The sequence below is a fragment of the Bos javanicus genome, chromosome 6 (assembly GCF_032452875.1).
Source record: "Bos javanicus breed banteng chromosome 6, ARS-OSU_banteng_1.0, whole genome shotgun sequence".
Classification (NCBI taxonomy): Eukaryota; Metazoa; Chordata; class Mammalia; order Artiodactyla; family Bovidae; genus Bos; species Bos javanicus.
Window position 1 is genome coordinate 67,000,046 of NC_083873.1, and position 26,228 is coordinate 67,026,273.

The 26,228-nt window shown below is 39.8% G+C and overlaps 1 protein-coding gene across 1 annotated transcript in view; it reads left to right on the plus strand.

The window, feature by feature from the left end:
• The first annotated feature begins 647 nt into the window (after window positions 1-647).
• The window catches only part of NIPAL1 (NIPA like domain containing 1), a 28,668-nt gene continuing 3,087 nt past the window's right edge, over window positions 648-26,228 (plus strand). Inside the window, exons 1-4 of the mRNA XM_061420101.1 lie at window positions 648-869; window positions 14,099-14,365; window positions 21,589-21,645; window positions 24,839-24,929. Of these exons, the coding sequence (XP_061276085.1) occupies window positions 824-869; window positions 14,099-14,365; window positions 21,589-21,645; window positions 24,839-24,929 (461 nt within the window). The 5' untranslated portion in view covers window positions 648-823. The remainder of the gene's footprint in view (window positions 870-14,098; window positions 14,366-21,588; window positions 21,646-24,838; window positions 24,930-26,228) is intronic.

Here is a 26,228-nt window from a genome sequence, read left to right on the forward strand (position 1 = left end):
AACGTTCCTTCCAAGGAGTAAGCGTCTTTTAATTTCATGGCTGCAATCACCATCTGCAGTGATTTTGGAGCCCCAAAAAATAAAATCATAAACGTTAGTTATTACTATTTTAATAGTAGGAATTAGTCGTTTCAGTTTGAGCATTGCCTTTCTTTTAGGGTTTAGGGCAATAACTATATGACTTAGGAAAGGGAGAGACGGAAGGTGGCAGTTTGAGCCTAGGGATTTAGGGAAAAGCTGATAATAATACAAAACAACAAACTCTCTTCTCAAGCCGCCAGAATAAACTTTACTTGGTAATCAGAGCAGAATCCAGGGGCCACAACTTCCCTGCAAAGCCGCGAACACCCAAAGCAGGGCCCTCAGAATCCCCCGGCAGAAGGCATTTCGACCAGGGAAGAGCCTGAAGTGGGCCTCAGCACAGACTTTTACATCACAAAATTTCCAGGGAGTTGACCTGGCTGGCGACTTCCACGCTCCGAGAGACGCTTTACCCCGCGAAGTGTGCCTGTGCTTCTGTTCTGCTTGGGTCCAGCAGCGGTCCCCAGGGGGCGCCCTCGCACCAACCCTCGATACCTGCGCGGGCGGACTGCAGCCTCCGCCCGCTCTGTGGGAATCAGCACCCAACCCCGCGGCTCGGGGGCGTGGCTCTAGCGGAGGCCCCACCCCGCCGCCCCCATTGGCTGAGGCTGCCTGGGGCCGGGGTCTGCGCGCCGCAGTCCGAGACCCTTCAGCTCCGCCCCAACGCGGTTACATGGGGAGCCGGAGAAGACCGGTTGCTTGAGGAGCGAGCTTCTGCGCCTGGGAAGCCCCGTCGCGGGTCATGGGGGGACAGGTGAGGCTGCCGCCCGGAGAGCCCTGCCGAGAAGGTGAGTGTCTGCTCCGGGCAGGAGGACTTGGCGTCCGGATGGCGATGAGACCCGGCGGGCGGTCGCGGGTACTTGTGGAGTCCAGAAAGGGAAACGCCGACTCTTAACGTACTCATTCATGCATTTATTCATTCTCTCAGCTGTCTACAGATATTTATTGGTGCCAACAATATGCCAGACTCTATGGGAATGCCTGAGTCGAACAAGATATACGTGGCTTCCCATTCCCACTCTAGAAGACAGGTCCATGTAAATTATGAAGAGCTGAGTGTCTTGACGGGGTGTTCAGGGTGTTGTGGGAAGACTCCCAAGTTTCATCCGAGAAAGACGCTTCCACTGACTCGGACTCACTTCCAGAGTCCGTGGTCGACGTCATCCCGTGGGCAGAGGGCGCGGCCGTGGACCCGGGGTGGGGGGGTCCAGTCTTGCGCCCCGCACTGGCTTGGCGAAGCTCAAGAACGGTAGAGGGTCAGGCGCCCTGAACACCCTCGGGGGAGGACGCTGAACAAGCCTGGGCTGCCCACCTCCCTCCTCTTTCTTTGAGAGGTGAAAACGCCTCCAACCTCTGTAGCCTCGCGTCTGACTCGCTGCAGTCACTTGGCTGCTTAAGGCGAGACCGGAACTGGGCGCGATCATTTGTAGGTTTCTCACTGCTCTGTGGCCTAGGTTTTTGCCTCCACCCTCTTCGGCTAAAGTCTTAGGGCGCCGCCCCTTGCTCTTTGCTCATGGGCTTTCTACAACTTCAGTACCGAAGGCTCATGTAACTCGGGATGAAACTAAGGACCTGGGGACCAGGCAGGCGGGGAGGGGGCGCGGGCGGACAGTTTGTATCAGGTGAAATCACAGTTTTCAGTTTGTACAGAGTCCAGAGGAAAGCTGATTTCTGGTTTACCCAGTAAGGATGTAAAGAGGGAGGGGGCAATGAGAAGCGTGGCAAGAACTCTACCTTCCCAAAACTGCAGGCAAATCCCCCGAGTTTCTCTTCCCTTGGCTCTCCCAGCTTATTCCTTGATGTGGAGAGGTATTGTTTGTTTTGTTTTTAAGGTAGAACGCAGTGAACTAGTCAGAACGGTGCCAGGAAGAGAAAGAACGAACACAGAGTAAAATGCCTGAACAATTCACAAACTATTAGAAAGTTGTAGTTTTGAAAGTGGTTATGAAGGCAGTAGGATCTAGAATTATTTCCTAGATAGTCAATCTTTGTCTAAAGAATTCCTAAACCAGTAAGTCAAACTGTTACTAACATGTCCACTGTTACTAACACATCCACCCAAGGAGGATGTGTGAATTAACCTGCTTGTTTGAACTTAGGGATGATTTTCCTGCTTTGCTTGTATATTTAGTTCCAACAAGAAATGTTCAAGCTTCATGTTTAATCATTGTTTTTTAGTCATTAAGTTCTGTAAGACTCTTTGTGACTCCACGGACTGTAGCCACCAGGCTCCTCTGTCCGTGAAATTCTCCAAGCAAGAATACTGGAGTGGATTGCCATTTCCTTCTCTAGAGGATCTTCCCAATCTAGGGATGGAACTCAAGTCTCCTGCTTTGGCAAGTGGATTCTTTACCAATGAACCACCAAGGAAGCCCTCCATGTTTAATACCAAGGGTTAACTGTAGTAATTAATTGTGTGGGACTCTGGTGGCATCACGAACTCAATGGACATAAGTTTGAGCAACCTCGGGGAGATGGTGAAGGACAAGGAACCTTGGCGTGCTGCAGTCCATGGGGTTGCAAAGAGTTGGACACACGACTGAGCACACGACTGAGACTGAACAACAACTGGGGGAAAAGACTTGAGAGAAACCAGAATTATCAGTGAAACTTCCCTGGTGACTCAGTGGTGAAGAATCTGCCTGCAATGCAGGAAATGCAGATGACTCCAATTCGATCCCTGGATCAGGAAGATCGCCTGGAGGAGGGAATGGCAACCCACTCCAGTCTTTTTGCCTGGAGAATCCCACGGACAGAGGATCCTGGCGGGCTGCAGTCCATGGAGTTGCAAAGAATCCGACATGACTGAAGCAACTGAGAACACAGGCAGTCTTCTCAGCTATGACACCCTCCTTAAGTCTTTCTTCGTCTGTAAATTGAGAATAATTCCTACAGTTTAGTTTGAGGAGTAGATGCAGGTAGGATTTTATATGAAGCAAACACTTCAGAGTCTGACCTGACATGGAGTAAAGGATCCATTTTTCATTTGTTCACTTATTCAAATGACATTGACCTAGGTTCTATTAATAGAACAGAGAGATTTGCAAGACAGTCTGGGCCTAGAGGCCCAAATAATTGAATAAGTCTTCATAATTAGGAATGAAACCAAGTACAAAATTATTTGAGACTTTGTATTTTTGTGGGTACCCATCCGCATTCTCTGGCCTCTTGGATGCAATGGTATATGTTAATGATTCTGAGATTTTACTTTACAATATTGTATTGATTTTGCCATATATCAAAATGAATCTGCCACAGGTAGACATGTGTTCCCCATCCTGAACCCTCCTCCCTTCTCCATCCCCGTACCATCCCTCTGGGTCGTCCCGGTGCACCAGACCCAAGCATCCAGTATCCTGCATCAAGCCTGGTCTGGCGACTCGTTTCATATATATTATACATGTTTCAATGCCATTCTCCCAAATCATCCCACCCTCTCCCTCTCCCACAGAGTCCAAAAGACTATTCTATACATCAGTGTCTCTTTTGCTGTCTCGTATACAGGGTTATGAAATGTTCCTTTGGTATCTCTGATTTTCTTGAAGAGATCTCTAGTCTTTCGCATTCTGTTGTTTTCCTCTATTTCTTTGCATTGATCGCTGAAGAACTCTTTCTTATCTCTTCTTGCTATTCTTTGGAACTCTGCATTCAGATGCTTATATCTTTCCTTTTCTCCTTTGCTTTTCGCTTCTCTTCTTTTCACAGCTATTTGTAAGGCCTCCCCAGACAGCCATCTTGCTTTTTTGCATCTCTTTTCAATGGGGATGGTCTTGATCCCTGTCTCCTGTACAATGTCACGAACCTCAGTCCATAGTTCATCAGGCACTCTATCAGATCTAGGCCCTAAATCTATTTCTCACTTCCACTGTATAATCATAAGGGATTTGATTTAGGTCATACCTGAATGGTCTAGTGGTTTTCCCTACTTTCTTCAATTTAAGTCTGAATTTGGCAATGAGGAGTTCATGATATGAGCCACAGTCAGCTCCTGGTCTTGTTTTTGCTGACTGTATGGAGCTTCTCCATCTTCGGCTGCAAAGAATATAATCAATCTGATTTCGGTGTTGACCGTCTGGTGATGTCCATGTATAGAGTCTTCTCTTGTGTTGTTGGAAGAGGGTGTTTGTTATGACCAGTGCATTTTCTTGGCAAAACTCTATTAGTCTTTGCCCTGCTTCATTCCGTATTCCAAGGCCAAATTTGCCTGTTACTCCAGGTGTTTCTTGACTTCCTACTTTTGCATTCCAGTCCCCTATAATGAAAAGGACATCTTTTTTGGGTGTTATTTCTAAAAGGTCTTATAGGTCTTCATAGAACCATTCAACTTCAGCTTCTTCAGCGTTACTGGTTGAGGCATAGACTTGGATTACTGTGATACTGAATGGTTTGCTTTGGAAATGAACAGAGATCATTCTGTCGTTTTTGAGATTACATCCAAGTACTGCATTTCAGACTCTTTTGTTGACCATGATGGCTACTCCATTTCTTCTAAGGGATTCCTGCCCGCAGTAGTAGATATAATGGTCATCTGAGTTAAATTCACCCATTCCTGTCCATTTCAGTTCGCTGATTCCTAAAATGTCGACGTTCACTCTTGCCATCTCTTGTTTGACCACTTCCAATTTGCCTTGATTCAGGGATCTGACATTCCAGGTTCCTATGCAATATTGCTGTTTATAGCATCGGACCTTGCTTCTATCACCAGTCACATCCACAGCTGGGTATTCTTTTTGCTTTGGCTCCATCCCTTCATTCTTTCTGGAGTTATTTCTCCACTGATCTCCAGTAGCATATTGGGCACCTACTGACCTGGGGAGTTTCTCTTTCAGTATCCTATCATTTTGACTTTTCATACTGTTCATGGGGTTCTCAAGGCAAGAATACTGAAGTGGTTTGCCATTCCCTTCTCCAGTGGACCACATTCTGTCAGATCTCTCCACCATGACCTGCCCATCTTGGGTTGCCCCACGGGCATGGCTTAGTTTCATTGAGTTAGACAAGGCTGTGGTCCTAGTGTGATTAGATTGACTAGTTTTCTGTGAGTATGGTTTCAGTGTGTCTGCCCTCTGATGCCCTCTTGCAACACCTACTGTCTTACTTGCAAGAATACACAGAAGAACTGTACAAAAAAGATCTTCATGACCCAGATAATCACGATGGTGTGATCACTGACCTAGAGCCAGACATCCTCAAATGTGAAGTCAAGTGGGCCTTAGAAAGCATCACTACGAACAAAGCTAGTGGAGGTGATAGAATTCCAGTTGAGCTATTCCAAATCCTGAAAGATGATGCTGTGAAAATGGGGCACTCAATATGCCAGCAAATTTGGAAAACTCAGCAGTGGTCACAGGACTGGAAAAGATCAGTTTTCATTCCAATCCCAAAGAAAGGCAATGCCAAAGAATGCTCAAACTACCGCACAATTGCACTCATCTCACACGTTAGTAAAGTAATGCTCAAAATTCTCCAAGCCAGGCTTCAGCAATATGTGAACCATGAACTTCCTGATGTTCAAGCTGGTTTTAGAAAAGGCAGAGGAACCAGAGATCAAATTGCCAACATCCGCTGGATCATGGAAAAAGCAAGAGAGTTCCAGAAAAACATCTATTTCTGCTTTATTGACTATGCCAAAGCCTTTGACTGTGTGGATCACAATAAACTGTGGAAAATTCTGAAAGAGATGGGAATACCAGACCACCTAATCTGCCTCTTAAGAAATCTGTATGCAGGTCAGGAAGCAACAGTTAGAACTGGACATGGAACAACAGACTGGTTCCAAATAGGAAAAGGAGTACGTCAAGGCTGTATATTGTCACCCTGCTTATTTAACTTATATGCAGAGTACATCATGAGAAATGCTGGACTGGAAGAAACACAAACTGGAATCAAGATTGCGGGGAGAAATCTCAATAACATCAGATATGCAGATGACACCACCCTTATGGCAGAAAGTGAAGAGGAACTAAAAAGCCTCTTGATGAAAGTGAAAGTGGAGAGTGAAAAAGTTGGCTTAAAGCTCAACATTCAGAAAACGAAGATCATGGCATCTAGTCCCATCACTTTATGGGAAATAGATGGAGAAACAGTGGAAACAGTGTCAGACTTTATTTTTCTGGGCTCCAAAATCACTGCAGATGGTGACTGCAGCCATGAAATTAAAAGACACTTACTCCTTGGAAGGAAAGGTATGACCAACCTAGATAGCATATTCAAAAACAGAGACATTACTTTGCCAACAAAGGTTCGTCTAGTCAAGGCTATGGTTTTTCCTGTGGTCATGTATGGATGTGAGAGTTGGACTGTGAAGAAGGCTGAGCGCCAAAGAATTGATGCTTTTAAACTGTGGTTTTGAAGAAGACTCTTGAGAGTCCCTTGGACTGCAAGGAGATCCAACCAGTCCATTCTGAAGGAGATCAGCCCTGGGATTTCTTTGGAAGGAATGATGCTAAAGCTGAAACTCCAGTACTTTGGCCACCTCATGCGAAGAGTTGACTCATTGGAAAAGACTCTGATGCTGGGAGGGATTGGGAGCAAGAGGAGAAGGGGATGACAGAGGATGAGATGGCTGGATGGCATCACTGACTCGATGGACGTGAGTTTGAGTGAACTCCGGGAGTTGGTGATGGACAGGGAGGCCTGGCGTGCTGCGATTCATGGGGTGGCAAAGAGTCAGACACGACTCTGATCTGAGCAACTGATCTGATCTGATACAGGGTTATTGTTACCATCTTTCTAAATTCCATATATATGCCTTAGTATACTGTATTGGTGTTTTTCTTTCTGGCTTACTTCACTCTGTATAATAGGCTCCAGTTTCATCCACCTCATTAGAACTGATTCTAACGTATTCTTGTTAATGGCTGAGTAATACTCCATTGTGTATATGTACCACAGCTTTCTTATCCATTCATCTTATGATGGACATCTAGGTTGCTTCCATGTCCTGGCTATTATAAACAGTGCTGCAATGAACATTGGGGTACACATGTCTCTTTCAATTCTGGTTTCCTCAGTGTGTATCCCAGCAGTGGGATTGCTGGATCATAAGGCAATTCTATTCCCAGTTTAAGGAATCTCCACACTGTTCTCCATAGTGGCTGTACTAGTTTGCATTCCCACCAACAGTCTAAGAGGGTTCCCTTTTTTCCACACCCTCTCCAGCATTTATTGCTTGTAGACTTTTGGATCACAGCCATTCTGACTGGCGTGAAATGGTACCTCATAGTGGTTTTGATTTGCATTTCTCTGATAATGAGTGATGTTGAGCATCTTTTCATGTGTTTGTTAGCCATCTGTATGTTTTCTTTGGAGAAATGTCTATTTAGTTCTTTGGCGCATTTTTTGATTTGGTCATTTATTTTTCTGGAATTGAGCTGTAGGAGTTGCTTGTATATTTTTGAGATTAGTTGTTTGTCAGTTGCTCCATTTGCTATTATTTTCTCCCATTCTGAAGGCTGCCTTTTCACCTTGCTAATAGTTTCCTTTGTTGTGCAGAAGCTTTTAAGTTTAATTAGGTCCCATTTGTTTATTTTTGTTTTTATTTCCAGTATTCTGGGAGGTGGGTCATAGAGGATCCTGCTGTGATGTATGTCGGAGAGTGTTTTGCCTATGTTCTCCTCTAGGAGTTTTATAGTTTCTGGTCTTACGTTTAGATCTTTCATCCATTTTGAGTTTATTTTTGTGTATGGTGTTAGAAAGTGTTCTAGTTTCATTCTTTTACAAGTGGTTGACCAGTTTTCCCAGCACCACTTGTTAAAGAGATTGTCTTTAATCCATTGTATATTCTTGCCTCCTTTGTCAAAGATAAGGTGTCCATATATGTGTGGATTTATCTCTGGGCTTTCTATTTTGTTCCATTGATCTATATTTCTGTCTTTGTGCCAGTACCATACTGTGAGATTTTACTCTTAAAAAAACCATATCATAAACGTTTCTCAAAATTCCACCAAATGAATATAATTTTATTAGCAGGGCAAGCTGTATTTTCTATATAAAATATAGCTTCTTTTATATTACACTAAAATAGACATTCTCCAGATTTCTACAAGAAAGTTAAAAGCATAAGTTTTTTTTTCCAAGTTTAAGTGCTCTAAGTGCTGAAATTTAAGTGCTCTAAGCTAGTAAAAATTCTTCACTTAAGGTTGTTCAGAAAACAATATGTTTGAATTGCAGCAGTTTATGTAGGAAATCTGATGGTCAACAGTCCTCATAGAGTATTTGGCTTCCAAACATACTGATAGTGGGATGATCTTGTTTAGAGATACAAATTTTTAACTTAAAAAAAATCAATAGTATCTGCTCAGTTTTATTTGGATTAATTGAAATAATGGGCTTCTTACCCAGTCCTGTCACAGTTTATTTCCAAACTTCCAGTTTATAGCAAAATTATTTCTCATTCTGCTCCAAATTTTCTCTCCATTTCTCCCAAAATTTTTTCTCATTCCTATTCTACTCTCCTTATTCTTGTCTTTTTGTTAGTTTTCTCAATAAAATTGTCAGTTTCCGTGAGAACAAGACCTGTTTCAGTTTCAAGACCTGTTTACCTGCCTTGTTGATCACTGTCTCCCACATTCCTAGAGCAGGCCGGGCACACAGAAAGTATAATAAGAATTTAAATGCTGATGAATGGTTGCCCAACATGGTGCTTTGTATGGTAGTTTGGGCTCCCCAGGTGGTGCTAGTGGTAAAGAACCTGCCTGCCAATGCAGGAGACACAGGAGATGCGGGTTCAATCCCTGAGTCTGGGAGATCCCTTGGAGAAGGAAATGGCAACCCACTCTAGTATTCTTGACTGAAGAATTCCATGGACAGAGGAGCTTGGCTGGCTACAGTCCTTAGGGTCACAAAGAGTTGGACACAACTGAAGTGACTTAGTACACGCATGGTAGTTTGTTGAGTAAATGAAATAGATCTGTGGATATACAGTGTTGTTACAAAGCCATAATTAAGCTGTAAGAGGACATTTGTTTGGTTGGCAGTGTTTAATTATACAGTGGAAAGTGAGAAATTAGGTTGGAAAGGCAGAGAAGGCTTTCCAAGGAGGTGAGAGTTCAGTGAAGACAAGGAGCTAGCCACACCAGCCACTACTAGGAGTAACAAGTGAAGGCTACTTAATTAAAAGCTTCTAAGATGAGAAGAAATTAAGCCTATTAAAGAAAGAAGGGAGAAAATTAGGAAATGAGGTTACAGAGATACATGGAGACAGGATTCTATAGGCCATTTTAGACTGTGGTGGGGATTTGGAAAGGGAAGCCATTGTAGAATTTTGGAAGGAGAATTTTGGAAGGACACAAAAGGATGGACTTAACTAAAGGCTTATTTCACCTGAGCTTATGTCTTACTACTCTTTGACCTCATCTCATACCATCTCTCTTCTCTCATCAGCCAACCTGGCTAGTAAAGTTCCTTTTACCCTCCTCAAGTAAATTCCCACATCTGGGTGTTTGCATTTACTTTTAGCAGAGAGGTTTTTCTATTCAATGCTCTCTCTTAAAAAATACTCCTTTATGCTGCTTTTACTCCTTTCCATGGCAGTCAACATATTCTGTAGTTTTTAGTTCACTTGTTTATTTTCCCCCATTTAGAATGACTGTAGTAGAGCAGGAATTTTACTTTACTCACAGTTGTAACCCCAGCTTCTAGAAAATGCCTGACAGATGGTAGATACTCAATAAAAACATATTGAATCAGAGAATGAAAAGTGTTGTTTCAGAGAATGAGTGAGGGAGAGTAATGCAAGGTAATGTCAGAGGTGAGCAAGCTTCAGAACATGTAAACCTCTTTAAAAATTAAAAATTCAAATTTTGTTACAACTGCCATGAAAAATCATGGGGAATTAAGCAGGGGAGTGATGTAATCTGATTCACACTGGCTGATATTTGGAGAATAAATTGTAATAGACAGAAGAGATTTCATTCATTCTTTCCTTCGCTAATATAAACAGGCAAGTGTATCAGTCAGCTAGGGGCTTCCCTGGTGGCTCAGCAGTAAAGAATCTGGCTGCAAGGCAGGAGATGTGGGTTTGATCCCTGGATCGGGAAGGTCCCCTGGAGAAGGAAATGGTAACCCACTCCAGTATTCTTGCCTGGGAAATCCCATGGACAGAGGAGCCTGGCTGGGGTTGTAAGAGTCAGGCACAACTTAGCGATTAAACCACCAAACCACCACTATCAGTCAGCTATCGCTGTATTACACACAACCCAAATTCTAGGATGCTCAGGCTTCAGTTGTTGCAGCTCCCAAGCTCTAGAGTACAAGATCAATAGTTGTGGTGCACAGGCTTAGTTGCTCCAAGGTATGTGGGATCTTCCAGGAACAGGAAGATCCACCTGTGTCTCCTACATTGGCAGGCAGATTCTTTACCCCTGAGCCACCAAGGGACCCCCAAATTATTCTTTATAGACAAATAAGACTTGAAAAAGCTGTTCAAAGCATTTCATCTTTGTATAAACAACAATAAATTTTAACTGACTTTATTTGTACTTTTTGTTCTTATGTTTCTGAAAGAGAATAGTAGTCTGGGAATTGGATTATTTGGCCCTGATTTTGGCTGTTACGTGGCTTTGCCAAGTCACTTAATATCTTGGCATCAGTTTCTTTAAGATATCTTCCAGATACAAGTGCCTATGAATTTAAAGCTGGTCCATCAGCAATATTTATGAACTACCAGAATTATAAGTAAATTACTCTGGGAACCAAGATAGCTTATTATCAAACCCAAAAGTATTGAAGGGATCTTTAGACTCATTGAGTCAAACTCCCTCATTTTAGAGATGAAGAAACTGAAGTCAAGAGTGATGATTCAATTTTCCCAAGATTATAGACAATTAGTAATGGAGTTTAAGATGGGAAAAGGCATATAATCCTATAGAAAATTTGACTTTGTTGTTAAATTTTTAAGTGTGTGTAAGAAGATATTCACACCTGTACCTAGAAGATACATCTTAAGTTGAATCATATGAAACTGCTATTTTTGGGGGGTAAAAAATTGTCAAATATCATCAACTTCATTTGGTTTAACATAATTGAGAACATTAGCAGCACTGTTTGTAAAAACAAAAACACAGCAAATTACCCAAATGTCCACAAACTATAAAATATAAAAATTACTGGTGAGATAGTCATAAAGGGGAATTCTATAGAACAGTAGGGAAAAAAGCAAACCTTACAGTCAGAGCATCAAGAATGATAAATCTCAAAAGCAAGCAAATCACCAAAGAATGCATACTATATGATTACATTCTTAGAGAATACAAAAAGAAGAAAATGAAACAATTTATTATTTAAAGATAATCTTATAGGGCAAATTTCTTTCTTTCTTTTTTTTTTTTTTGGCCATTCCCCATGGCATGTAGGATCTTAGTTCCCTGAGCAGGGATTGAACCCATGTCCCCTGCAGTGGAAGCTCCAAGTCTTAACCAGTGGATTAGCAGGGAAGTCCCGAGAAATCATTTTTTTTTGAAGCAAGGACTATTAGACAGAAAATCACATTAATTGTTACCTCTGAGAGGTAATGTTTTATTTCTTAAATTAGGTGGTTGATACTTTGGTGTATATTATTTTTTTCTTTATAACTGACACATATTTCCTAAATTAAATTATTCAATATTTAAAACAATATAACATTAAAGAAATGACACATGCTCTTTGCTGACAGGAGTATAAATTGGTATAGACACTTGAAAGGGCTATTGGCAGTGTCTATTAAAATGAAAAAGAAGGAATGTAATAGATTTTCTGTGTTAGAGAAAGTTTGGATTAAACTCCTGGAGAATTACTTTGCTTACTATAATCTTAAGAAGCTACCTGAATTTTGAGATCTCTAATTGCTCTGAAATCCTCCAGTGTCCCTGCCCACATATTCTGCTTCCTCCATCCCTCCCCTCCTGCCCTACAGCACTCCATACCCACCTACCCACCAGTCACTCCCTCATTCGTTCATATCACATGCCCTCCCTCTTTCATATGCTCCCCAAACATAAAACAATTTAAGTTCTAAGGTCAGTAACTAGACAAGATTTTATTATTTTTCCTGCCATAAAACATGCAACATTAATGTTCATTTACAATGAGAACTTACAAAAGGCAACAAAGATTATTTGCACTCCCTTATCATCCTCTGCCCCACGCCCCCTAAAATGTTGGAAGCATTTTGCTGTGTAAACAGTTCAGAGAGAGTATTGTTTCACTGGAATGAGGTCCACCCACACTGTTTCCAGAGATAAAGTTTTGGAATGGTTAACTACATAGTAAATGATACTGATGCAGCCATGGAATTTTCTGTCCAGTTCAATCAGATGTTTTCACAAAAATTCATATAATCAAAATTCTTACTACTAAAAATTACTTTTGTAGTAATTGGGGGTTAGATGAGATGAACAGTGTCCAGGACTAGATTGCCTATGGCTAGCTTATGTGAAAATTTGCAGCAATTCTTACTAAAACAACCAGCCTAAAAAATTCCTCAGTTACGGTAAACTATCCCTGAAGTAATATAATTCTCCTTGGAATATTTAGAAGTTTTGTCTCAGAATTTATCCTGTATCTCTGAATCAAAGTTGGTTCATTTTCAAATTACAGAGATAAATGAAATAATAACCATGAAAAAATTGAATTCAATTATTTTACCTTTTGCTAGACTTGAGCTTAATAGTTGTTTCTCACCTGTATGTGTGGTAAAATTCACATAACTCAATACTGCTTTTAGGGCTTCCCAGGTGGTGCTAGTGGTAATGAACCTGCCTGCCAGTGCATGAGACAAAAGATGTGCAAGTTTGATCTGTGGGTTGGGAAGCCACTGTAGGAGGACATGGCAACTCATTCCATTATTCTTGCCTGGAGAATCCCATGGACAGAGGGGCCTGGTGGGTTACAGTCCCTACAGTTGCAAAGAGTTGGACATGACTGAAGCAACTTAGCACACACACACGCACGCATACTGCTTTGCCCCAGAGACACAGATCCCACTATTAAAGTTTTGTTTCTAAGACAACATTTAGTCAAACTATCTTTTGTTGTTTTCTTGCTTTCTTAAGATTTTTGAGATGTAAAGCTGACTTTATTTCACTGAATCCTAAAATTTGTTTTTGCCCATTTTTGTTCAGGGTAAGTAACACTAGGAAAATAAGCCTTTCAAATGGAAAAAAAAAATTGAGAAGATAGAAAACCTAGTCACAGGGTCACTGTGTTGGTAGCTTTTCAAATGGAGAATAGATTATAAAAATCTCTTAAACAGTATAAAATGTTGTCATTCTGTGTTTTAGTATTTAGCTCCCCCCCCCCAAAAAAAGGCAGTTATAATAATGGGTCTGGTTCAGTGGATTTACATGCTTATTTGAATCCTCTTCAAGGGGGAAAAAAAAGGCCAACTGATATTTAATTCACTTTTCTATTTGAGTCTATTTTATTAAGGAGGAAGTGAATTAGACTTGAAAAATTATTATCTCTGGGAAAGTGGTCTAGTAAACTAGACCCACTTTTACACACATTTTCTGAAATGCACATCAAGTGGGTTAGCTCAGTTTCCTGTAATGTGGTGATTTCTAGTCTGGTGGGGTTGCTGTGCTCTTTCCTACTTTCGGGCATTATACACACACTGATGCTTTCTGATGAAACACAGATGATGAAACACACTGATGGAGAGAAGTGGATGTGCCGGGGAGGGGGCTGTAATGAACTGCTGAGCCCAAGCCAGTGCACACAGCTCCCTGATGCTCCAGCAGAGAACCAAGTATTGGTAGACTTTCCATTCAATAAGCGGAATCCAGACTTTGATGTGAAGTTTGTCATGCTTAGATGATGACAGCTAAAGCACTTTGCAAACACTGTGAAGAACTTGTGTGTGTGAGCCCAGCAGAACGTGTCTGCCAGCCCGTGGATCAGGTGCTGGAGACTGCCCATCAGGCAGTAAAAAAGTATATTAGTGGAGAAAGAAAGTTTCTATTTCTTGGAGAAAGAAAGAAAATGTTAATGCATCTCCCTTTCGTCGGTTGACATCTCCCTCTTTCCCTTTTTCCAGGCTATGTGCTGTCCCTGAGCTGTCCGAATACCTCCCAGGCTTGGTGTGAGATCACACGTGTGTCACAGCTGCTGGCTTCTCCTGTCCTCTACAGGGACCTGAATTCCAGCATAACCAACCTGAGTGTTTCTACAAATACAGAGAACAAATACAACCTTTATATAGGCCTGGTACTGGCAATAAGTTCCAGTATTTTTATTGGCTCCAGTTTCATCTTGAAAAAAAAGGGCCTTTTGCAACTGGCCAAAAAGGGTGTCACTAGAGCTGGTAAGAGACAAATGCAACTAACAAATTCAAGTTTCTAATTGCAGAGATAATCGTATTGTAACCGTGGTGCTATGAGAATTTCAGAGAATTTCCCTGTCTCTGTCTTAGCCCCTATCTCTGTTCTCAGCAGTTTCCAGGATTGAACCAGTTATGTCTCCTTTAGGTTGAGACTAAAACTCAAAAGATTTAGCATGTGGAATGAGTTATTCTTTCATAACCTTGTTGTCGTTCAGTTGCTAAGTCATGTCTGACTCTTTGCAACCCTATGGACTGCAGCATGCCAGGCTTCCCTGTCCTTCACTGTCTCCAGGAGTTTGCTCAAACTCACATCCATTGAGTCAGTGATGCCATTCAACTATCTCATCCTCTGTCACCTCCTTCTCCTCCTTAGTCTGAGATTTCAGGATTTAAAGTCAGATCAGGCTAAACACATTAGGGGGTTTTGTTTGCACTCAGAGTAAAATCCAAACATCCTTGCACAATCTCTGACCTCACCTCCTGTCTAAAGTGTCCCATGCTACCTCTCCAGCTTCATCTTCTGCTACCCTCCCTGCCACCTGCTTTTCTCTGGTTCTTAGAATTTACCAAGTTCTTTCCCACCTCAAGAGACAGGGGTTCAATCCCTGAGTCGGGAAGATCCCCTGGAGTAGGAAATGGCAACCCACCCCAGTATTCTTGCCTAGAGAATCCCATGGACAGAGGAGTCTGGTGGGCTACAGTCCATGGGGACAGCAAAGAATCAGAAATGACTGAGCGCAGCATGGCTGGGACAGCTTCCCACCTCAAGTTCTTTTCCTTTGCCTGCAACTCTCTTCTTCCTGCCTGTCACTTGGTGACTCATACTTCAGACTTCAACTAAAATATAACCACTCCAGAATGGCCTTCTTGACCATCCTCTTTGGGAAGGTCTCACTCACCTCCACCCCTGCTATTATTGCACTAAGGGTTTCCTTCAGTGTCCCTGGAATAATTTGTCATTGTACATTTATTGTTTATTTACTTGTTGTCAACAGTCTTGTTTATTGATAGTAGATTCACAAAAGCAGGAACCTTCCCTAGCATAGAGGTTGGCACCCAATAAGTATTGTCAAGTCAATAAATAGATAGCAGTAGAATTAGGTACTATTTGCAGTGACATTTCAGAAGCTGTTAGCTCTGCTTGACTGTCCTTTATTAGCCATGAATTTTCTATTCATTCTTATCAAGAAAAATGTCTTTAAAAAGCTAAATATTGTTTTAAGATCCATGGAGGATAATAAATGGTTATGAATTACACAAACAAGTTTACAGAAGAGTACTATTGAGGGGACACTGATTAAAATAGTTTAGCATTTAAAAAGATAGACAAAATAAAAGATAATTGAAAAGTCGAATAAGTCCATGCAGCAGTTTATTACACAATTTTTAAAGTGGCATTTCAGTCCACTAGAGAAAGGATGAATTATTCAATCGAAAGTATAGAGACAACTGTCAAAAACTAGAGGAGAAAAATGTAAGAGTCCTACTTTATTCCATTTTTCACAATAGATTTCACATACTTTAATTTAAATTTAAAATAAAATAATTTTTTTAAATCCTAAAAGAAAGTCTTCCTAAGCATAAAGATAAAGGAGGAAACAATTCTATATGAAGAAAGAGATTATTTGGATTGACCAAAAAAAAAAAAAATCCTACTTGAAAACACCTTTAACTGAAACTGAAAAGGAAATGACATGTAGGGGAGGAAATTTCAAAATATATGACAAAGGGTAGTTAGGATCCACAGTATGTAAAGAGTGACTACAGCTGATAATCCCAGGAAAAGGAAATGGCAACCCACTCCAGAATTCCTGCCTGGAGAATCCCAAGGACAGAGGACCCTGGCAGGCTACAGTCCATGGGGTCTCAAAAAGTCTGACATGACTTAGGTGTGACTAAACAACAACAATACTTGATAAGAAAATGATTAGTACCTAACAGAAAAATACAAAGCACATAAACAAGGAACTCACAGAATAAGAATTGTAAGTGGCCAATAAACATACTTAAGTAAATGTTAATTCACTAGTACCCAAAGAGATATCAACTATATAACAATTGGCTCCAGGGTTGTTGCCTACTATTTTAATAAGATTTGGTTTTTCTTTAAAAAATAATGCCCTATGCTGCTAAGGGAACTTGAGAAATAAATAGCTTTCTTAAACATTGCTGGAAGCAATATAAATAGGTACAAACTTTCCTGAGAGAAATTTGGGAAAGTTTAAAATGTTACCATCTTAAAATCGAATAATTCTACTTCTGGGAATTTATCTTAAGAAGTGAATGAAACTACAGTAATAAAAACAGCATCATATTGGCACAAAAACAGACATATAGATCAATGGAACAGAGATAACCCACACATCTACAGTCAATTATCCTATTATAAAGCAAGCAAGAATATATAATGGAGAAAAGAGTTTCTTCAACATGTGGTGTTGGGATAACTGGACAGCTACATGTAAATCAAGGAAATTAGAACATCCCTTATACCATATACAAAAATAAACTCAAAAAGGTTTAAAGACCAAAATATAAGATGTGACACCATAAAACTCCTAGAGGAGAACATAGGCAAAACATTCTTGGACATAAATGGTAGCAATATTTTTATATGTCTCCCAAGGCAAAAGAAATAAAAGCAAAAATAAACAAATAGGACCTAATCAAACTTAAAGCTTTTGCATAGCAAGGGAAACCATCAACGAACAAAAAAGACAACCTATGTAATGGGAGAAAGTATTTGAAAATAGTGTAACCAACAAGGAGTTAATATCCAAAATATACAAATAGCTCATACAACTCAATATCAAAACAAACAACCCAATCAAAAAAATGGCAGAACACTTAAATAGACATTTTTCCAAAGAAGACATTCATATAACCTATAGACACATGAAAAGACATTCAGTGTCACTAATTATCAGGGAAATGCGAATCAAAACTATAGTGAGGTATTATCTCACCCTGGTCAGAATGGCCATCATTAAAAAGTCCACAGACAAATAACTAGAGAGGGTGTGGAGAAAAGGGAACCCTCCTATACTGCTGGTGGGAAGGCAAATTGGTACAGCCACTATGGAAAACGACTGGAGGTTTCTTAGAACACTAAAATTAGAGTTACCATATGATCCAGCAGTCCCATTCCTGGGCATGTATTCAAAAAGACAAAAACTCTAATTTGAAAAGACATATACACCCCAGTGTTCAAAGCAGCACTATTTACAAAAGCCAAAACATGTAAAAAACCCAAGTGCCCATCAACAGATGATTGGCTTAAGAAGATGGGATATATAAATATAATGGAATATTACCCAATCATAAAAATGAATTAAATCTTTCCATTTACACCAACACAGATGCACCTAGAGAATATAATACTAAGTCAAACAGAGAAAGACAAATATATATTACTTATATGTGGAATCTACAAAATAATGCAAATGAGAACCAGACTCATAGACATAGAAAACAAATTTATGGTTACCAAAGGGAAGGGGATAAATTAGAATAAATTAGAAGTATGATATTAAGAGATACAAACTACTGTACCTAAAATAGATGAGCAACAAATATTTACTGTATAGCATATAGAACTACATTCAATATCTTATAATAACCTATAATGGAAATTAATCTGAAATATATATATATATAAAAAACTGAATCACTTTGCTGTATACCTGGAACTAACACAAAATTATAAATCAAGTATATTTCAATTTCTTAAAAAAAGAATTAAACACATCCAATATAAGCATTATGGCCTATAAAGTAAAAGAGTTTAAAAAAAAAAGAGTAAATAAGAATTCAACCTAGATTTACATATCTGGATGTTTATAATATTTAAGGCTTTTATATAATGATAAGAAAAAAACTAAAAACAATATATATATATTGTTTCTAGTTTTATATATATATACACTCTATGGTTATATATATATATATACACACACACACACACACACACACACACACACACACACACACTCTATGTTTGAGTGTCTGTATGATCTCATACAGGTTAATAATAATACACCAGACTTTGGAATGCTCAATTATTAATTAAGGGCTGACAAAGTATTTCTGATACTAAGTTTTTTAAAAATAGCATATGAAATCATATTTTAATATTCCAATTTAGTTATTTGCAAATTTTGTAAGGAGAAAATCATAAATGGTTAATTCATGTGGTTAAGGTCAAAAATTACAAGAGTGGGAAGATAATTCTCTGAGTATCTTAGGAAAGGTTTTGTCGTTTTCAGTAGACTAGACACAAATAGATTCAAGGGATTAGATCTGATAGACAGAGTGCTTGAAGAACTATGGACAGAGGTTCATAACATTGTACAGGAAGTGGTGATCAAAACCAACCCCAAGAAAAAGAAATGCGAAAAAGATAAAATGGCTGTCTGAGGAGGCCTTACAAATAGCTGAGAAAAGAAGAGAATTGAAAGGCAAAGGAGAAAAAGAAAGATACATCCATCTGAATGCAGTTCCAAAGAATAGCAAAGAGAGATAAGAAAACCTTCCTAAGTGAACAGTGCAAAGAAATAGAGGAAAACAATAGAATGGAAAGACTAAAGATCTCTTCAAGAAAATTAGAGATACCAAGGAAACATTTCATGCAAAGATGGGCACAATAAAGGACAGAAACGATATGGACCTAACAGAAGCAGAAGATATTAAGAAGAGGTGGCAAGAATACACAGAAGAATTATACAAAAAAGATCTTAATGACCCAGATAATGAGGATGATGTGATCACTCACCTAGAGCCACACATCCTGGAATATGAAGTCAAGTGGGTCTAAGGAAGCATCATTACAACCAAAGCTAGTGGAGGTGATGGAATTCCAACTGAGCTATTTCAAATCCTAAAAGATGATGCTGTGAAAGTGCTGTATTCAGTATCCCAGCAAATATGGAAAACTCAGCAGTGGCCACAGGACTGGAAAAGGTCAGTTTTCATTCCAATTCCAAAGAAGGGCAATGCCAAAGAATGCTCAAACTACCGCACAATTGCACTAATTTCACGTGCTAGCAAAGTAATGCTCAAAATTCTCCAAACCAGGCCTACAGTACTTGAACAGAGAACTTCCAGATGTTCAAACTGGATTTAGAAAAGGCAGAGGAACCAGAGATCAAATTGCCAACATCCGTTGGATCATAGAAAAAGCAAAAGAATTCCAGAAAAACATCTACTTCTGCTTCATTGACTATGCTAAAGCCTTTGACTATGTGGATCACAACAAACTACGGAAAATTCTTAAAAAAGATGGGAATACCAGACCACCTTACCTGCCTCCTGAGAAACCTGTGTGCAGGTCAAGAAGCAACAGTTAAAACTGGACATGAAACAACAGACTGGTTCCCAATTGGGAAAGAAGTACTTCAAGTGTGTATATTGTCACCCTGCTAATTTAACTTCTATGCAGAGTACATCATGCAAAATGCCAGGCTGGGTGAAGCACAAGCTGGAATCAAGATTGCCAGGAAATATCAATAACCTCAGATATGCAGATGACATCACCTTTATGGCAGAAAGCGAAGAGGAACTAAAGAGCCTCTTGATGAAAGTGAAAGAGGAGAGTGAAAGAGCTGGCTTGAAATTCAACATTCAAAAAATGAAGATCATGGCATCTGGTCCCATCACTTCATGGCAAATAGATGGGGAAACAATGGAAACAGTGACAGACTTTATTTTCTTGATTTTCTCCAAAATCACTGCAGATGGTGACTGCAGCCATGAAATTAAAAGATGCTTGCTCCTTGGAAGAAAAGCTGTGACAAACCTAGACAGCATATTAAAAAGCCTAGACATTACTTTGCTGACAAAGGTCCATATAGTTAAAGCTATGGTTCTTCCAGTAGTCATGTATGGATTTGAAAGTTGGACCATAAAGAAGGCTGAACACCGAAGAATTAATGCTTTTGAGATTTGGTGTTGTTGAAAACTCTTGAGAGTCCCTTGGACTGCAAGGAGATCAAACCCGTCCATCCTAAAGGAAATCAGTCCTGAATATTCATTAGAAGGACTGATGCTGAAGCCCCAATACTTTGGCCACCTAATGCAAAGAACTGACTCATTGCGGAAAAAAAGACCCTGATGCTGGGAAAGATTGAAGGTAGGAGAAGGGAATGACAGAGGATGACATGGTTGGATGGCATCACTGACTCAATGGACATGAGTTTGTGCAAGCTCCCAGAGTTGGTGATGGACAGGGAAGCCTGGCATGCTGCAGTCCATGGGGTCACAAAGTGTCAGACACAACTGAGCGACTGAATGACAGCTGACACAAATTCAGTTTCATGGTGCCAAAAGGTAGAGAATAAGTAGAGTCCAGCTGGCTAATGCTGGTTATTCTCTCATTGACTATCCAAAATTTCAAAAGCTCTTAGGTCAACCATCTTTCCTTTAATGTCTTCATTAGGTACTAATCTAATTTAATATTTACGGGGTTCTGTCTTTAACTGTGGCCAAAATAAAGCATTTAGGGCTTATAATACTCTATCTACACCTCTGAATGGCATAAATAGTTTACCTTCCATATCAGTAAACAAAGGATACTGCTGACATCAAGACAGTAGTGACTGCCCCCACCAGCAGTCAGTGCAGCCTGAGGGGATTTGAGATGGAGAGCACTCGATATTGGCCCTAAACAGTTAAGGTGCATACCAAAGGAATGATTCCAGTGAGCCAGACTCCTACATCTTCCCATACAAATAGAAGTGCTAAATTCATTGTTTAAAATTAACAGTAATCTTTTGATGTTCCAACTACCTGTTTGTTTTTTTTATTTTTTTTGCAAAACTCCTATATATCCTGGCTCCTCCCTTTTCTATTCAGAGCAGGCCCTCAGAATTATCTGAGAGGCTGCCTCCCAGACTTAAGCCCTCAGCAAATCCACCAAATAAAACATAATTTTCAGTTTTTAGGTTTGCATTTTTTTTTGAGTTGAAAATAATAAACCTCATGACTAATTTTCCTGCAAATGAAGAAAACTTATTTTCTGTAGAAATCAAAGGCAATGTAAAGGAGATCTCTAGAAATGACTGAGTAAGTAAGCTAAAAGATCAGATATACTGAGTAGGCCTTAAGTCTTGCTTTTTCCAACCATATTCCGGTACCTTTTATAGAAGTTAATTCCCCAAACCCTCTTCTTCCACTTTAGAACTTAATTTCTATTTTCATCATTTTCCTAGGACAAGGTGGACATTCTTACCTCAAGGAATGGCTCTGGTGGGCAGGATTACTCTCAAGTGAGTCCATAATGCCAAGAATGGTGTTTGCTTGCAAAATGATGAATAAATTACATGCAGTTGTTCAAACTGATCAGTTTATCCAACTGGTAAGGCTGGCATATCAGTCTGGAAGTTTTTGTGTGGGCATAATGTCTCATATATAAAGTAAGTCCTATGAATTTAGAATTAATTTTTATTCTGTCTTCCTCCCACCCTCATGTTCTCAATACTGTCTTGGATAGCCAAGAAAAAACTTACCATCTGAAATCTTAAGTTTTATCACTAACTTCTCCTTCTTTTGTATTTTATTCCCCATAATAATTGATGAAAATGCTTCCCTCCTATATTTCCCTGGCTCCTAATTCTATATGTGACTATTCTAGCTGCATAGAGTGGGTAAATTTCCTAGCAAGGACCAAAACGTGGATAAATGAAAGTCCCCTCAGGTTGCTTGGTTCTGAACAAACAGAGAGGAGATGAAGATTGTCAGCATCTCCCTCCTCCTAGACTTGCCCGGAGGATTAAATGAGACTCTGTATGAAGTGAAACCACTTTCGTTAATGTGATGTCCAGAGAGAAGGCGGTGTTATCTCTCAAGCACTTTTGTAGATTTATATCTCCCTGCTAATTCCTCTGAACTTTCTCAAATTCCAAGCCTTAAACTTCCAGAGAAAGGACCTCATAAATTGTAGTTTCACATACTTGCCAGCCATCTCCCTCTGCAGCCAGAAGCCTTAAAACTTCCATCGGTTTTCCTGTACCACGTAAAACATTTCAGTATTTTTGAGATTCTCTTAAAGAATTGGATAACTTTTTCTTTAAACAAATGGTGGTATCTAAAAGGCTTGTTACATCAAAACTTGGTTTCGCCTCTTGGTGGGTGTCAAAAGACACAACCAAACCAAAGATAAGAAGAAGAAAGGATTTGTTACTTGGAGCAGGTAAGGAGAATTCTGGGGATCTTTCCCAAAGTGCTGTCTCCCCAAACAGCAAATTGGGAAAGTTTCAAGCTCAAAGTATGTGCATATTCATAGAGGGCTTGAGCAGAGAAGAATCGAACATAGAAATGGGATGAAGGTTGATAAAATCCAGGCTAAGGCTTCTGTCTAGTTTATAGAGGTCATGAGGGTTGGGCAAGTTCAACATCATTCCTTAGGTTCAAATGGACTTAGTGGTGGAGGGGATTTAAATTCTGCAAAATAGCTCAAGAAAGTACTTTAGGCTAGCCTTTCCACTGAACCAGAATTGGGAGTCTTTACAACCAATTTATCATCTTTGCTGTTGTGACTTTTCTTGCCTGATAACAGTTTGTCCTTTTGTTCCTTTAAGATTATTAATTATTGAGCCCTGTTCAACGGCAAGCACTGTGGCCAGGCTTAGAGCACACAATAGCTTAGGCCTAAAATGGCTTCTCTTACATCAAAAAGCTGTATCTCGTTCTTTTCCTTTGGGAAACCCATACCCTATCTGCTTACAAGATGCTGAATAAAAATAATTTCAATTTATATAGCGTTTTTTCCATTTTTAAGGTGTTTTCACATTTGTTTTCATACTTCATTTGAGTAACTGTTGTCAGGGACCATACTGGGAAGATTCCAAATAAATACTTGGATGATTCTCTCCCTTTACTCTCTCTCTTTCTCGTATCTTCCCACCCTCTGCCTATGCGATAGAAAGTAGAAGAAGAATATTATATGGCTACATTTGTAATTGTATTCTCACCATGCACATGGTTTCAACAAGTATTAAAGACAGAAAAGCATTGTCTTCAACATTAGAGATTTTTACCTAGAGACAAACACACATTACTTCATGAAGTCAGTATTTTCCTGGAAACCTATCGTGATAAAAATATAAATAATGAGGTATTCAAGAAAGCTTATGTTGATGAAAAATTAACTAGTCAATCTAAAAAAGAAATGGAACATTTTTATTCAAGTCAAATTGAGAATTATAACCTGAGAACAGCCTCTCAGCAAACTATTCTGTACGTTAGAGATCAAATCACAGTTGTATAAGTTTTTTGAGACAGGAGGCTGTACACTAAATGCTGTATAACGAACACTTTACACAATCCAGAGGTGCACGTACAAAGAAGGTCGTGGTCCCTTCAAGATTGAGGAGGAAGGATATCCGCTAAGGAGTCTGGCTAACGCACAAGACACACTAAAGGGGAGAGGGGAGGCCCAAATGGGGAAAAAAATTGTGTACATTTTTCTCATCTTGCCATAAAATGTGAATTTTATTTCATTGCTTATGATTCCAAGAAAACTACCATTGTTGCTGTTATGCACAGTCTCCTAATGTTCCATTCTGTATGTTTCTATTTGTTTTAAGATGTTTTGAAGCTGATTACTCTTGCAGATCTGGCTGGGGATGGGGTAGGGGCTGGGAGTGGAGTGGATAGCAGCCAGGGGGAAAAAGAAAAAGTGTACTGGTGTCTTTTATCTGTTCCAGAAGCTCTCTCAACAAGAAGTATGTGCTTGGCATAGCTGCAGTGTGAAATACTACATTCTGTGGGCAAGCATTCAGTTGTGACCCAGGAGAATAATCTGCCCTCAATACAAGAACCCAACTCTTAGAGGGATTTTCCATTGCTCTCGAAGTTAATTGCATCCCCCTATCTCATGGAAGTCTGGAGTTGCTCAGATAAGAAAAGGCCTCCAGGAGCACATTGTTAGGACTTGAGCTACTAAGATACTGTTACTTGCTTGTAGATCCCCTGCAATCCAGGGCTGCCTGACTACACAGGCCTGTGGGTATCTCTGCCTATCCCCTGGCTGGACTATCCCCTGGCTGGACCTCTAGAAAGCATTCTAATTTTACAAGTTGCTTTATTATTAATTTGCCCACAGTAGGTATTCTTGAGCAAACAATAATTCTCTGCTCACTTCAAAGCCTACCTCTGCCAGATTTCAGCAGAGTGACCAACTATGTTTCTGGTACTAAAGTAAATGAAATCTTTATTGAAGGTCTTTTAAAATAGATATTTCCCTGTCACCACTTTTTGCATTAGTGAGTTTGCGTCATCAGGTAATTATGGTGCATCTGCAACCTTTGAATACCAAACTTTCCCCACCTTCCCTAAAAGAAGTTAAATTATTCCTTTTCATTAGATGTGTCTTCAGAATAAAAGACTACTGTTTTGCCTGTGTCCGTTGTTGAATACATGTGCCTATCCTTCATATTAACGCTGCTGCTTGCTTTCCAGTGGGAGCAGGAGAGGCTGTGAATTTTGCAGCTTATGCTTTCGCTCCTGCCACTCTGGTCACCTCACTGGGCGCTCTGAGTGTTCTTGTCAGGTACGTGAGCAGTAAGGAACTTGGCTTCTGCAGAGATTTTAATACCATGATTCACATAACCCACAAGAAATAGATTACTAAGTGTATCTCAAAGAAAATTTTGAAAATCACAAAAATAATTTAAGAAGATTCCACAATAAATAGCAGTAGAAATAAGAAACAAGAGTGTCTTCCTGCTAAACTTAAGGTAATTGTGTGTTTTCTTTGTGATGATTCAGTGAAGCCAAGCAGTTTTCCCCTCTCACCTGAACAAATTGCCACAACCCTCTTTATGCTTTCTGTTGCCATAGTGGTTAATGACCATAGTTATCAGAGGACTTTAAAAAGCATGATATTTGGTTTAAATTTCAGCTCTTACTAAAACTCTTGCATTGATGCTGAATTACTTCTGTTTGGAGACATCTTAGTTTCTTTTAGTCCTGCAAGCAGGAGTCATTTTCCTGTCAATAGAAAGTGGATCTAATATATCTGAGTTGATCATTATTATGATCCCAAATGAATGTGTTCCATGAACCCATGAACTGTTTTATTTTGTAACTAAGCAACTATTGTGTTTTTGCCTTTTCCTTTTATCTCCATTATCAACCTCTAGAAGAAGGTTTATGACTAGGCCTACCCACTGGTGGGAGTGCCAGGGCATAAGGAGAAGGGACCACAGCCGACCTAGTGGTTGAACAGCAGGATGGCATAATCTGTGTCCATCCTGGTGCCAATCTAGAACTCCCTGAGGCCATAGCAACCAAAGTAGTGGGAGCATTGGATAGGTGAAAGTATCAGGGCAATAGCAGTTGGTAAGGAAATATTTTAGTATTTTGACAACCCATTTGGTTGTACTTGTGTGTACCAGCTAAATACTGGCCCTGAAGAGCAGAGTTAATTCTTCTTTAGGCTTATATCTTTCTTTGACGCTTTCATGAGCATGCATGTTCTAAATGTATCATGCCAGTAAGATGTAAAAATATCTTCTACTTTGACTTTACAGAAAAAGATGGGGAAATTGAAAACAAATTGAGTGGGACCTCTTAGAAGGCCATGGGAAATTTTCAGGTGTACAGAATGCCTATTATAATATTTTAGATAGAAAAGCAATTTAAGCAGATTTGATTAATCATCTTTTCTGAGTTTTAAAGCTAATCAGAGTACAGATGTAGAAAATAAAGTTACCAGAAGGTGAAGGGAGAAGAAGGGATAAATTGGAAGACTGGAATTGACATATATATATACTATATATAAAATAGACAACTAATAACCTACTGTATAGCACAGGTAACTCTACTCAATACTCTGTAATGGTCTATA